The following is a 14,477-nucleotide window of genomic DNA, read 5'->3' as shown; positions in this document are numbered from 1 at the left end:
AATCATATAGCACAAGAGCAAGACCTTCAGCACAAAATGTTGTGTTGAATGAATTAAGCTAATAATGTCTAATTGCACAAAACCATATCCCTTCATTCTCTGCATATTCATGTGCCTGAGAGCCTTGTAAATATTTCTGTCATATCTGCCTCCTCCACCACCGCTGCAGTTCTTTTCAGGCAATCAACACACTTTCTCTTTTTTTTTAACAAAAATGGCCTGCACATCTCCTTTGAACAAAACCTCTCACTTTAAATATTTGCCCTCTAGTATTTTAACCTTGATACAGGCTGTCTATTCTTTCAATGCCTCTCAATTTTATAAACTGCCAGCAGATTTCCCTCAGTTTCTGCTGCTTCAGAGGAAACATCCCAAGTTTATTTGACCTCTCCTCTTCTGCATCCCCTCCACAGCCTTCGTATCCTTTCTACAATGGGGCAACCAGAATTGTATGCAATACTCCAGATGCAGCTGAGCCAAAGTTTTATAAAGCTGCAACATAAAAGTTTGGGTTGCTTTCAGAAAGATTACAAGCCGAATGTCAGTTTCCTTTTTTGTGAACTTCCACAGTTCTCTGCCTCAGTGATTTTGCTTGGGATACCTCTGTAGCCAAAGGCAAATGTGATGGCATTGCATTTGCTAACTGCGAAGTTCTAAACTCAAACGAGGACCTTAAGCCCTATTGGTTATAAATAGCCAGCGTATCCTCAGTAAAGGGAGGTTATACTGCAACTAGCCAATCTTCAAAAACTAGTTCACTTTCCCTGGTTGTTATCAACGGTGAGTTTTAGCTGCCAGTAACCGCTGTTTGAGTGGTGGGTCCCCTCTCCCTACCAAGGAGAAGATACCTCCAGCTAACAACGTAGTTTAAACATAGTTCAATTATTTTTAGTGATACATGTTTAAATCCAAACAACATTCTTAGAACACATTTTAAAAACTCTCAGAGGGTTTCTATTTTAAACTTTTCCAAATTACAAGCCATTTCTAAAACATAAAAAATTTTCCAAGCACAAGCACAATTCCTATAAACTAAAAAGACAAATCAATGATCAAAAGAATCATCTACTGCAGAAACTGAAGCCAGAGAAACGGATTCCAGTTCACCCCTTGTTTCTTTAATTTACTTGATGTTCCTTATTCCATTTTCTAATGAGCCTAAATGGCTCTCTATGCTTGCACACTTGTTCTGCCACTTGGGTGACTTCAGACATGTATTTCCTCAGCTACCCTTTTTACACAAACTGTCTAAAAGTCTCTTGGCGATATAGATCCAAGCTATCCTCAATTAATGCTGTAAGGCTAACTACCGTGTGCACATAAACCTCCCAGTATCAGTTTTATTATCACCGGCATGTGATGTGAAATTTGTTAACTTAGCAGCAACAGTTCAATGCAATACATAATCTAACAGAGAGAAAAAAATAATAATCAATAAACAAGTAAATCAGTTACATGTATTGAATAGATTTTTAAAAAACATGCAAAAACTGAAATACTGTATATTTTTTAAAAATGTAAGGTAGTGTCCAAAGATTCAATGTCCATTTAGGAATCGGATGGCAGAGGGGAAGAAGCTGTTCGTGAATCACTGAGTGTGTGTCTTCAGGCTTCTGTACCTCCTACCTGATGGTATCAGTGAGAAAAGGGCATGCCCTGGGTGTTGGAGGTCCTTAATAATGGACGCTGCCTTTCTAAGACACCACTCCCTAAAGATGTCCTGGGTACTTTGTAGGCTAGTGCCCAAAATGGAGCTGACTAGATTTACAACCTTCTGCAGCTTCTTTTGGTCATGTGCGGTAGCCCCTCCATACCAGACAGTGATGCAGCCTGTCAGAATGCTCTCCACGGTACAACTACAGAAGTTTTTGAGTGTATTTGTTGACATGCCAAATCTCTCTAAACTCCTTATGAAGTATAGCCACTGTCTCGCCTTCTTTATAACTACAACGATATGTTGGGACCAGGTTAGATCCTCGGAGATCTTGACACCCAGGAACTTGAAACTGCTCACTCTCTCCACTTCTGATCCCTCAATGAGGATTGGTATGTGTTCCTTCGTTTTACCCTTCCTGAAGTTCACAATCAGCTCTTTCATCTTACTGACGAAATAGTTAATAATATACTCAGTGATTGTTTCCTTTTAATCTGCAAGCTTCTTTGAATGAGCAATTTAGTCATCATTGCCTGTTCTGAAACAAGTGAAACTGAATAATCCATTGTCTATTACTGCACCTCTTTGAGCAGCATTAGATAGGGTGCTGTGAACCAGCAAGTCTGAGCTATGAGGAGAACTTATTTGCAAAGCTGTATTTAGAAAGCCAAGCTTGGCAAAACATGAGACCCCCTTGCCCAGAAAGTGAATATCCATCACACAACTAATCATATTGGGTAGTTTTAGCTCCTAACCCATTTGTACAAAGTTGTTAAAATGACCTATTTAACAATATATCACATTGAACCATATTTAAGCCTGAATTTTTCTTTGATTTGACACAACCATGTCTAAATGAGTGTTCATTCATGCTATGTAAAAGAGATCCCTAGCTAAAATAAATGGTGTATTAGTTGTCACATGCTGTTCTCTTCTTGAAACTACTGTCAGAAACATTCCAACCCTTTCATGCGGCTTGTCACGAGCTTCAGAGAAATGCAGGGAAACTTTTGACATTCAACTCTTTTCTGGCCTGATTCCTCCCTCCCTCCATCCTTCCTCATCCTTCATCCCTTCCACTCCCTCTCTCCAGAAAGACTTGCTTCCCACTCTGGCCAGTGAGAAGAGCAGGTGGGAAATCTGTCAGGTGGTCTACACCTGCTACCTACTATGCGGAGTTGTTGTACTCTTAGTATCATCCAAATGCCCCTTTATCACTGGGAGCAGTTATGTGCTAGAGATTCCCAGAAATTGGTGGAATGTTGCATTTCTTCAAGGAGGCTCGCCTTGGAACACATCTTTAAATCTTTTTCTCGGTTTATTTGTGGGCTCTTGTCCCCAGGATTCTGATATCATGCTATTGTAGTGGAAGAGGGGAGAGGCAGACAAACAATATTTCCACAGCCTTGAGATGCCTTCTGTGGGTAGTCCAGGTCTAAGAGCACATAGGAAGGACCAGGATTACTGCTGCTGCTGCCGCCCCTTAGACAATGCAATATATACCAGTTCTGAAAATTTGATCTTCACATTGGCCTCACTGTGGAAGCTACAACAGAAATGAGATGGAAATTAGGTTTAAAGATATGACCGACTAATTTAAAGGAATGCAACTGAAATGATAAGTAGTAACATGTTTAAATATACTCACAAAATATTGGAAGTTGATTTCTTTTAATAAATATTTGTTTCTTCAATGGCTATTTTAAAAAAAGCTTGGCTGAACCCAATAGCTGCTTAATAAGTGTGGAGGCAGTGAACTTGAGCTTTGATAATTCAGCGGCAGAACTTCAAATTGGAGGTGATATGGAAAGAGTGAGATGAGTGTATCTTTGCTTTTGACAGACTATCTACAGGATAGAATTATGGAGTGCCTAGAAGGAGTAATAAGATGTTTGGAGAGCAGCTAACTTTCGTGTTCTCTGGCAGCTCCATTCGAAAGGTACAAGGAGAAGATAGTAGAACTCTATGCTTGTTGTTTGTTGACCTAAAGAAAATGTCAACAGCTCCACATACTGATAGCTAGCCAAGTATAACTTTGCTTGCTAATGTGGATGGGAAGGGACTGACCGACGGCCTGGCACGCTTCCAGTATTTTTCCTCTTTCTAGAGTAAGTAACTCAAGGGGAATTCTTATTGGGAAAGCCATTGACCTAATATTGTGGATATTTCTAATAGCAAAATGCCGGAGGAACTTGGAAGGTCAGGCAGCATCTATGGAAATGAATAAGTAATTGCTGTTTTGGGCCGAGACCCTTCTTCAGGACTCTGTCACAAATAAGGAAGAAAAGGAATCAGAAGTAGGTTTGGAAGTGGGTGGGGTGCTGAATGAGCAAACACATGATCAATTCATAAATTGGTCAATATATGGAGAATAATGACATTAAATTATATTTCTTTTTCCTATGAGAGAAAAAAAAGTAAATAGTCTTCCAGACTAGTATAATTTTTCACTTTTTTCTTGAAAAATAGATTGTGATATTGGAACAGATGAGAGCCTTTTGGCTTTTTTATTTTTTGTATATTACAAGAAGAACTGATTTTTTTTAAAAAAATGAAATTTTAGTAGGTTCTTTCAAAAGTTAACACAAAAAATATATCTTTTGGAGGGCCACAGATTGACAATGCTATCATGCCATAACTGGTTGAAAACATGTCTTGACAATAACTGGATAAACTCCGCTTAGGTTGGATCTTAAATTCAAATTTAAAGATTAGGATTATCAGACATGCAATGGTTTCCTGTCTCCTCCCACAGTAGCATACTTAAAACTCTTCATGCATACTCACTGGGTTGTGGGTGATTTTCCTAGCAGTCTGGATAAACCATGTGATGTCTGTACAAATACAATTGTATCCATTAGATTTTGTTATTCTTAGCATATTTTGAATTTTTATTTATTGACTGGATGAATTGATGAACAGAGAGGATGTTTAATTTTCCTGCAGACAATTTCTGGCCATCTGGCTCTGCAGACATGAAGACAGAACCCAAGTGAGCTTAGTGCTGATCTGTCAAATTTTTAAAAAAAAATGCTATGAGATTGCAACTTGCACAGCTTTATGTTTATTTTAATCTACAGTTGTATAATGATGGTAAGAAACTACTTATTACAAAACCTTGGACTACGTGGATTCCAAATGGAGTTTGATGCCAGGGGTTGGATGAATTGTAACATTTGGTTAATCACTGTAAGGAGTGCATATATAAGTGGGTAGGGATGATGAGAGGAGATGGGGGATAAATGGAAAATTATGTCAGATGCTCAGAAATGCATCTTGACCAGAAGTGCCTGTTGAATTTCCAGAGCAGGTTATGATTAAACCTAGGCCTTGAGACAGTCATAATTGTGTTTCACTCTGGAGACCGTTTTGACCAACTTGTTTTCTTTCGTTTCAAAACTCTTGTTGCTTTTTAAGTAAATGAGCCATGTTCTTACTTTAAAAAAAAAATCTACATGACCTAATGGAACATTTCAAAGTTTTGATGGAACTGGATAAACATGGTTGAGAGAAAAAAAGTGTTTCTCAAAAACTCAGAGCTTAACTTGATATTTGGACATCAACAATTAAGCAGATTGTGACAGAACATTCCATGCAAAATTTAATAGGCTTATTAATACGGCTGTTAATCAAAAATCTGGTTTAGATTAGATGACTGTTATCTGTTTCTGTAGAAAGAGTTGAGAATGGGTATGTTACAGAAAAGGTTGAAATCCTTCGTTTATATTAGCAATGGCTTGGAGTAATTACATCAGCTACAGCTTTTCTTGAGCTCTGTTTGTTTTACATCATTTGTATATTTACTGCTAATATATTTTTCCAAGTCTGTTACCTAATATGGAATAGGAATACAATTTTAAATCAGTTATTTTCATCTGTAGGAATTCATTTTGCTTTTGTTTGATGGTACATGATTTCTTATCATTTCAAAAGTCAAACATAACTTCCTGTTTTCTATTTTCTTCCCTAATGCAGGTTACATTCACAAAGAGAAAATTTGGATTAATGAAGAAAGCCTATGAACTGAGTGTATTGTGTGACTGTGAAATAGCTTTGATAATATTCAACAGTTCAAACAAATTGTTTCAGTATGCTAGCACTGACATGGACAAAGTTCTACTCAAGTATACAGAGTATAATGAACCCCATGAAAGCAGAACCAATTCAGATATTGTTGAGGTAAGTTCTGTTTAGCTTTATTTCAAATTGTAAGAAAGGCATTGATAATTTGTTGGCAGGATGTTTACATTTATTTGATGGTAAGAGCTGGTTTGTCAGATATAGGTAATTGATAAAATTTTCAGCCACCTATAAATTTATAGAATTGAAATTCAGATACTCATTGGTCTTTTAGTCAACTGTAGCTCCAACTTCAGCAATAGTTTTGTAAACAAGATGGCTAACGCTAGGGCTAATACAGGAAAAATGGATTCTGGTTAATTGGGCAACATCGGGACCAGTATATTTTGGTCCAATTAAGTAGCTGCCCGAGTTAGCCAAAGTTTCATGGAAATAGTTTAGGGGAGACTTCCGGTAGCGCTCATGGAGTGAAGTCGCGTTCTTGACTCGCTCCATTACCTCTGAGTTTTTTCTCTCTATGGTCAGCTATACTTTAATATCGGCTATGTCTAAGAACGGGAAAGACGGCAAGGATGGTAAACCTCCGGTTAAACCGAAAGCTACGGATCTCCCTCCGACTGAATCACCGGTGACTTTGAAAGCGATATCGGAGTTAATTCAGAGGGAAATTTCAACCTCTGTTAGGGAGATGATTCGTACAGAAATTATGGGCTTTGTTAAAGACCTGATTCATACGGAAATCTCAACTAAGTTCCAGAAAATTGCCGATTTAATTGATAAGATGCAAACATGTATTGCGGAACATCAGTCGGCTATATCTGATCTTCAAAAATCCGCGCAACAAAGTGAGCTTAAGATGGGGAAAGTCGAAGAAACAATTAATGTAATGAAGAAGAAACTTGACTTTTTGACTTTTAAAAACTCTGACTTGGAATCTAGAATGCGACGGCAGAATTTACGAATGATTGGCGTCAGGGAAGCCGTGGAAGCTAACAACCCTATGAAATATTTCTCCCAACTTTTAAAAGATGCATTCCCTACTGTATTTCCTGACCAACCACCGTTACTGGATCGTGTTCACAGAATCCCATCATACTCGTCTAGGTCAGATAGACCGAGGCATGTTATCTTACGTTTTCATTACTTTCAAGACAAGGAGAGACTGTTTCGATTCGCTCGATCTAAAGGTTTCATTGATTTTTCGGATCTTAAGTTCCGATTCGTGGAAGATTTCAGTAAACCAATCTGGGACCAACGGGTCCGTTATAGATCCGTGATGTCGGAATTCTATAAGATGGATTTAAGACCAGCGCTGCTGTACCCTGCACGTCTAAGGATTCGCATGTTAGATGGAGCCCTTCGTTTTTTTGATTCTCCATCGGATGCCCAGAGTTATCTGGATCAACTTTCATCTTCAACATCTTAATTGCCTTTTTTTAAATTTTCTCCGTTGATCGGAGGCTGTGAATTGGTTGGTTTTAACTTTTCTGTGCCCTATTTGGGCAGAAAAGTTTACTTTCGATTTCTTAATATGGCTGCTAAACTTTCTTTTTAACTGCGTCATTTCTTTCTTTTCCCAGGGGATTCTGAGTGGTTACTTCCCTTTTGTCATCTTACGTATTTCCTGTGCGGCCTTAAATTTTGTAGTTTTTTTTTAAATTTTATTCTGTTTTGCTTTTTATAATCATTTTATGTTAATAATCCTATTTTTTTTCTGTTGCTGTGTCTATTCATGAGTTTGAGGTTTATTGTGGTTTTTTTTTAATATATACTTTCCGGCTTTTGTTCTGTTCTGTGTGTATTTTAATTGAGCTAACTTTTTTTTACTTATTTTTTTACTGTTTTACAATTAGCTGACCCTTTTCATATTTATACCTTTTTTTTAGGGAGCGTATACCGGAAGTCATGGGGGTAGTTTTAGCGCTTGCTTCTTTCTGGCGGGTCTGCTTTAGATTTCGCCTTGGGGTCTTGGGGTGGGGGGTGGTGGGAGGGGCTTCACGTTTTAGTTTGTTTCTCTTTGGGCTATATACATTATTGAAGTATTGGTTGCGTCCTTTTCCCCGGTATCTTTTGTATGTTCTGTTTCCTCTCCGGGTTTGTGGGTCGCGCCTATTGTCAATCCTCCTTGTTATGGGTTGACTTTAGGATTTATGGAGTCTATTATTAATTTTGTCTCCTGGAATACTAATGGTCTTAATCATCCTATTAAAAGGAAAAAAGTTTTTAAAGTGTTCCGGAGACTTAAAGCACAAATTTTATTTTTACAAGAGACCCATGTACGGAGGGGGGACAGACTACGTTTTTTCAAATTCTGGAAGGGACAACAATTTCATTCGAACTCCAATGCTAAGATTCGAGGTGTCTCTATTTTTATAGACTCCTCAGTTACTTTTATACAACAGGATATTATCTCTGATCCGAATGGTAGATTTTTACTGGTTAGTGGTTTACTATTTAATAAAAAAGTAGTTTTGGTTAATGTTTATGCTCCTAATATGGATTGTCCGGAATTTTATAAATCATTGTTTGATCAGTTTCCGAATTTGAACGAGTTTTCATTGATTTGGGGCGGAGATCTTAATACCTGTTTATCTCCAGCTTTGGACCGTTCGGCTCCTTTACGGACTTTACCTAATAAATCTGCAAATTTGATTAATTTTTTCCTTTCTGATTCTGGGTCGACGGACATTTGGCGTTTTCTGCATCCTCAGGAAAAAGATTTTTCCTTCTTTTCACATGTTCATCATTCCTATTCAAGAATTGATTATTTTTTCATTGATTCTCGTCTCATTCCTTCAGTGATTAAATGTGATTATGATTCTATAACCATTTCGGATCATGCTCCACTTAAGCTTTCTATTAAAATTATGGCCAATATACCAAACAATAGACAATGGCGTTTTAATTCGCTGTTGCTTCAGGACTCGGACTTTGTTAATTTTATGAATGAACAGATTGAGCTTTTTTTTACAATTAACCATACAGAAGATATTTCGGTTAACACTCTTTGGGACACTTTTAAAGCCTATATTCGGGGTCAGATTATTTCGTATTCCGTTGCTTTGAGGAAGAAACAGAAGCAGGAGGAGATGGCAATTGTGGACAAGATTAAAGAAATTGATAAGAAATATGTTATGGCTCCTTCTGAGGAGCTATACAAACAAAGAACTGAACTTCAAATGGAACACAGTTTACTACTCTCGTCCTCGATTGTAAACCAATTAAAGAAAACAAGAAGTGATTTTTATGTTCACAGTGATAAAATTGGCAAGCTGCTGGCTAATCAATTGAAATCTAATTATGTTAAATCTCAAATCAATCAGATTTATAACCAAAATGATCGATTGATATTGGATCATGTGGGGATTAATCAAACCTTTTGTGATTTTTATTCTTCTTTATATCAATCAGAGTCTCCTCGAGATTCTAAATATATGAATGATTTTTTAGATAAGTTAGACTTCCCTCAGATTTCACAGGATATGTCTTCTTTATTAGATACTTCCATTACAATGGATGAGATTAAGAATGTTATTTTTTCTATGAATCTGGGGAAAGCTCCTGGCCCTGATGGGTTTACCGTTGAATTTTATAAATGTTTTGCTTCTTTATTGATTCCTTGGCTCTATAAGGTTTTTGAGGCTTCTTTGAAACTTGGTAAACTTCCGGAATCTTTTAATAGAGCATCAATTTCTTTAATACTAAAGAAGGATAAAGACCCTGCTCAATGTGCATCTTATAGACCAATATCTTTATTAAATGTTGATTCTAAAGTTTTTTCTAAGTTATTAGCAAATAGACTAGAAAAAGTACTTCCTTCTATTATTTCGGAAGACCAAACGGGTTTTATTAAAGGTCGTTACTCTTTTTATAATATTCGTACATTGTTAAATATCGTTTATACTCCCTCACAAAATGTTCCTGAGTGTGTTATTTCTTTAGATGCCGAGAAAGCTTTTGATAGAGTAGAATGGCCTTATTTATTTAAGGTGCTTGAAATGTTTAATTTTAGCCTGAAATTTATATCCTGGATTAAACTGTTATATCACTCCCCTGTAGCCTCGGTTCGTACTAACTCCTTAAACTCACCTTTTTTTCCTCTCTTTCGTGGTACTCGACAAGGCTGTCCTCTTAGTCCCCTATTATTTGATATTGCATTAGAACCTCTTGCAATTGCTATTCGAGAATCTTCAAATATTACTGGGATAACTCGGGGATTAAAGTCCCATAAATTATCACTCTATGCTGATGATTTACTTTTATATATTTCTAATCCTGAGAGATCCATTCCTGCTGTTTTAGAGTTATTAGCACAATTTGGTCTTTTCTCAGGTTATAAATTAAATCTTAGTAAGAGTGAACTTTTTCCGATTAATAAACATCTTCCCTTATATTATAAATTTCCATTTAAATTGATTAATAATTACTTTTCATATCTTGGGATTAAAATTACTTGTAAACATAAAGATTTATTTAAGACTAACTTTTTACCATTAATAGACCATATTACTCAACTTTCATCTAAATGGTTTCCCTTATATTTAACTTTGATTGGTCGTATTAATGCAGTTAAGATGTTTTTTTTGCCAAAATTTTTATATGTGTTTCAGGCATTACCAATTTTCGTTCCTAAATCTTTTTTTGATAAAGTTGACTCTAAAATTTCTTCATTTATTTGGCAGAATAAGAATCCGAGACTGGGTAAAATACATTTACAGAAAGCTAAGAGAGATGGAGGTTTAGCATTACCTAACTTTAGATTTTATTATTGGGCTATTAATATTCGACATATGAAATTTTGGTTACTTGACCGGGACATACTATCTATTCCTAAATGGGTAGCATTGGAATTACAATCTGTTCAGGGTTATACACTTGGTTCTATTTTAGGTTCCTCTCTTCCTTTTGATTCGAAACGCCTTAAGCAGGTCTCTAACCCGATAGTTAAATATGCTTTGCGCATTTGGTTTCAATTCAGACAATTTTTTGATCTTAATCAATTCGGGTTAGCGATTCCTATTTTAGGCAACATATTTTTTCCTCCCTCTTTTACGGATCGCGCTTTTCAAACTTGGAAGACTAAGGGTATTTTACGGTTTTTGGATTTATTTTTAGATGGTTCCCTTATGTCTTTTGAACAATTATCTAATAAATATAACTTATCAAGAATACATTTTTTTAGATATTTACAAGTTAGAAATTTCCTAAGTACTATACTTTCTTCCTTTCCAATGCTTCCTCCTATATATATTTTAGATTCGATAATTAACCTTAATCCATGTCAGAAAGGTGCATCGGCTATGATTTATAATATTATTATGAAACTTAGGAAAGCTCCATTTGATAAGATTAGGGTAGATTGGGAACAGGAATTGGGGCTTACCATTTCTGTGGATGATTGGGGGCAGATTTTACAATTAGTTAATACTTCCTCTATTTGTGCTAAACATTCCCTAATTCAATTTAAAGTGGTTCATAGAGCACATATGTCCAAAGATAAGTTAGCGCGTTTTTACTCGCATATTAATCCTTTCTGTGATAGATGTTCGGGGCAGATAGCCTCTTTAACTCATATGTTTTGGTCTTGCCCTACTTTGGAAACTTTTTGGAGAGATATTTTCAATATTATTTCTAAGGTATTAAATATAGATATCTCTCCTCACCCTATTACTGCTATCTTTGGACTACCTAAAATTTCTAGTAATCTTTCCCCTTCAGCCCGTAGAATGATTGCATTTCTTACTTTAATGGCGAAAAGATGTATTTTACAACATTGGAAAGAGCTTAATGCTCCAACTACCTTTTTTTGGTTTTCTCAGACGATTTTATGTTTGAATCTGGAGAAAATTAGAAGTAACCTTTATGATTCTTCATTTAAATTTGAACAGATTTGGGGACCTTTTATTCGATATTTTCATTTAATGTAATATTTACCCTTCTTGTTTTTTTTTCACTGTTTTAATGGAGGTCGGGATTGAGGACGTGATTTTAAGTTTAACTCTGTTTGGTTTCAAGTTAGCCCATTGCTTTGCTTTGCTTTTAGGTAGTTGCACGGTGGGATTTTTTTTGGGGGTTTTTTTTTTCTTTTTTTTTCCATTGATATATATAAAATCTAGTATACTATTATGTTATCTTGGTTTCTTATGCTTAAATTACATTGTTTGTAGTATTTTCTTTTTGGTATTGTTATCTTTTGGAATTTTATTGTACTTTAACATTGTATTAATGTTTATATGGCTTACCTTTTTTGTATACTTACTCAATAAAAAGATTTAAAAAGAAAAGAAAGGAAATAGTTTAAAAGGTTATTTTTTAAAAAAGGCAAACAGCTGTTTAATCGAGTTACAAATTATGTATTTAAATGAAATACAGAACAAATTAGAATACTGCTAATAGTACTGGTGGTTGTATGTTGTATCCAGTAGTAACAGGAAACCTGTGCAGAAGAGTGTTTTTAAGGTTTTTTGTCAAAAAAAAAAGCTCCTACACTGGGGCAGTTTCACTCCCTTGACCCCGGAGGTTTGGGTCAAGTGGACAAGTAGACATCACGACAGAGGTCTTCCCTGAATGCTCTGGATGATTTCGACTTGTGTCTCGTCGTGCCCTTTGCTGTCCATGTAGAGTTGCAGAACTGCCTTCCTAGCCTTTGGATGTCACTGTAGATCTCATCTGCGCAGTCTGCTGGAGCTGACTTCGCGTGCTAGGACGGGTATATCCCTCTCTCATAGGAGTACGAGATCTGCTGCTACCCTCGCCTAGTTTAGCCCTCTTGTCGATGCAATGTACTAGGGTGTGGAAACTGTCATGTGCAAACAGCTACTTAGAGCCACAGGTAAGAGCTGAGTGTCAGATGGGGACCAAAGATAACATTCAAGGTGATTGTTGACACCTTCAAATTCTTTGTAGTTCCGAAATTGAAGTAGTGAAATCATTTCATTTTCGCTTCTGGCTGTTTCGGACATTTCCATGTCAGAATGCTTGAAAACGCAGTGAACAAAACAGTTCTGAATTATCTTACTGCTTACTTCTCACCAACTATCAATGACAAAAATCACTGCTTTTTAAACACAAATGCACACAACTGACACTATTTAAAAACTGTTTGCTCTAAGCACGGTGTAGTGTCTAAGGGCCACACGACGTGCTCAAGACTTGATGCTAGTTAGAAAATATTCTACAACAGTCTCCTACCCTAATTAAGCGGCATTTTGTCCCAACTATCCTGGCTATTTTCTAGATTAATTTTTGTTCTTTAAGAGTTGTCCCAAATAAGTGACTCCCCGATTAATTGATGACACAATTAACTGCAATCTACTGTGTTACTCCTCAAGGCTAAATTTATTTTTCTTCTAATTATAGCAAGTGGTGAGGTTCAGTTTGCTCACGTAGGTGTCCAATGATGTTCTACACTTCCTGGTGTGAACATACTTTCTCTAAACATATGGGAAGTTATGACAACCAGTAAACAAAAGCATAAACCATGACTTTGAAATAACTGAAGTGCTGTAATACTTGAATTCCAGAGTGTTGAAACCCTCAGGTAATTTTACAGACGTTCTTTTTGAATGAATATAGACCAAGCCTATGATGAATAAATTCCTCATCGAGATGTGAAAAATCAAACACTACAAGCCATTAAAGGCTGACTCCAAATACCCATCTTCATGCTGTATATGTGCACCAATATCTTTAGTTAACAATATCAGCCTCTGATTCAAAATTAGCAAGTTACTTATAAAAGAGAGTGTCATAGAGGAGGCTTTAATATTTTTGACTTAACTATATCAGTGTAAATTAATATCAGCTCTCCTACCATCTTGCCTCAATGGGGCCACATTTTTTTTTCTTCCCAAATTTTAAAGAATATGTCTTACTTGTGTAATCTCTCCTTGGAGTCCGGGTGTCATTTTGATAAAGCTTCACTTCACTCCTTTCTTTGCCAATATCCTTCGTAGGGTCTGGTGCCTAGAATATGTGAAGTGCTTCGTTTGTGCTCAAATCAGGACTCTGCTGTATACTATCTAACAACTTCGAGGTCTGCTACCTCTTAGAACAACAGGTCAGATCCTGTTGCTCTTCTCAATTATGTTCCTGAACCATCCTTCATATTTTAATTATCTATGTAGACAGGCCCCTCAATCACTTGGATTTTCACTCCTCTCCTTTTCTTGCCATTATAAATTGGAGTTCTCGCTCCAAGATGGATGGCCTCCCATTCATGTGTATTCATTCAGCCTGCTAAAAGGAAAAGAACTTCCATTTGAGTATTGCTTCTTGTGGCTTTTTGTATCTGAAAAAGGGCTATTGAAATATTGTTGCTGTTTCAGTGTCAGAGATGCTGCAACTGATTCATGCACACATTCTCCCTCAAGCATCAGTGTATTAGAGAGCAGCTTGTTTTTCCTTAAAAAATAATTTTACTTTGCTCTCCTCAGAAAGCACCTCAGTTTAACTTTGCAGGCATTGATGTAAAAGTCTTTTAACTGGGTGCTCAAATAAGTTTTGCAATTTAATGCTGTTTAGCACTTGGAACAATTCTACCTCCATGCCATGAGCAAAGTTATGTGTGCTGCTTGAAGTATATAAATATGGCGAGTGGTTGCAGCTCCAACACAGGTCCTTATGAACTCAATAAATCACATTCAGCTCAAATGAGTCAATGTATATTAACCCTTGATTTTGCTGCTTGGGCAATTTCTTTACCACTTTAACAATTTGCTTCTAATTTGTTAAGCTTTAACTT

At 36.4% G+C, this 14,477-nt stretch overlaps 1 protein-coding gene across 8 annotated transcripts in view; it reads left to right on the top strand.

The window, feature by feature from the left end:
• The window catches only part of mef2aa (myocyte enhancer factor 2aa), a 197,366-nt gene that overhangs the window by 77,071 nt on the left and 105,818 nt on the right, over positions 1-14,477 (top strand). For all 8 annotated transcript variants that reach the window (XM_063065924.1, XM_063065922.1, XM_063065930.1 and 5 more), the window contains one exon: positions 5,630-5,833. In XM_063065924.1, coding sequence (XP_062921994.1) covers positions 5,630-5,833 — 204 coding nt within the window. The remainder of the gene's footprint in view (positions 1-5,629; positions 5,834-14,477) is intronic.

Source organism: Mobula hypostoma, chromosome 13, assembly GCF_963921235.1.
Source record: "Mobula hypostoma chromosome 13, sMobHyp1.1, whole genome shotgun sequence".
Taxonomy (NCBI): Eukaryota; Metazoa; Chordata; class Chondrichthyes; order Myliobatiformes; family Myliobatidae; genus Mobula; species Mobula hypostoma.
Note: the sequence above shows the minus strand (reverse complement) of the source record. Positions and strands in the feature narration are given on the sequence as shown.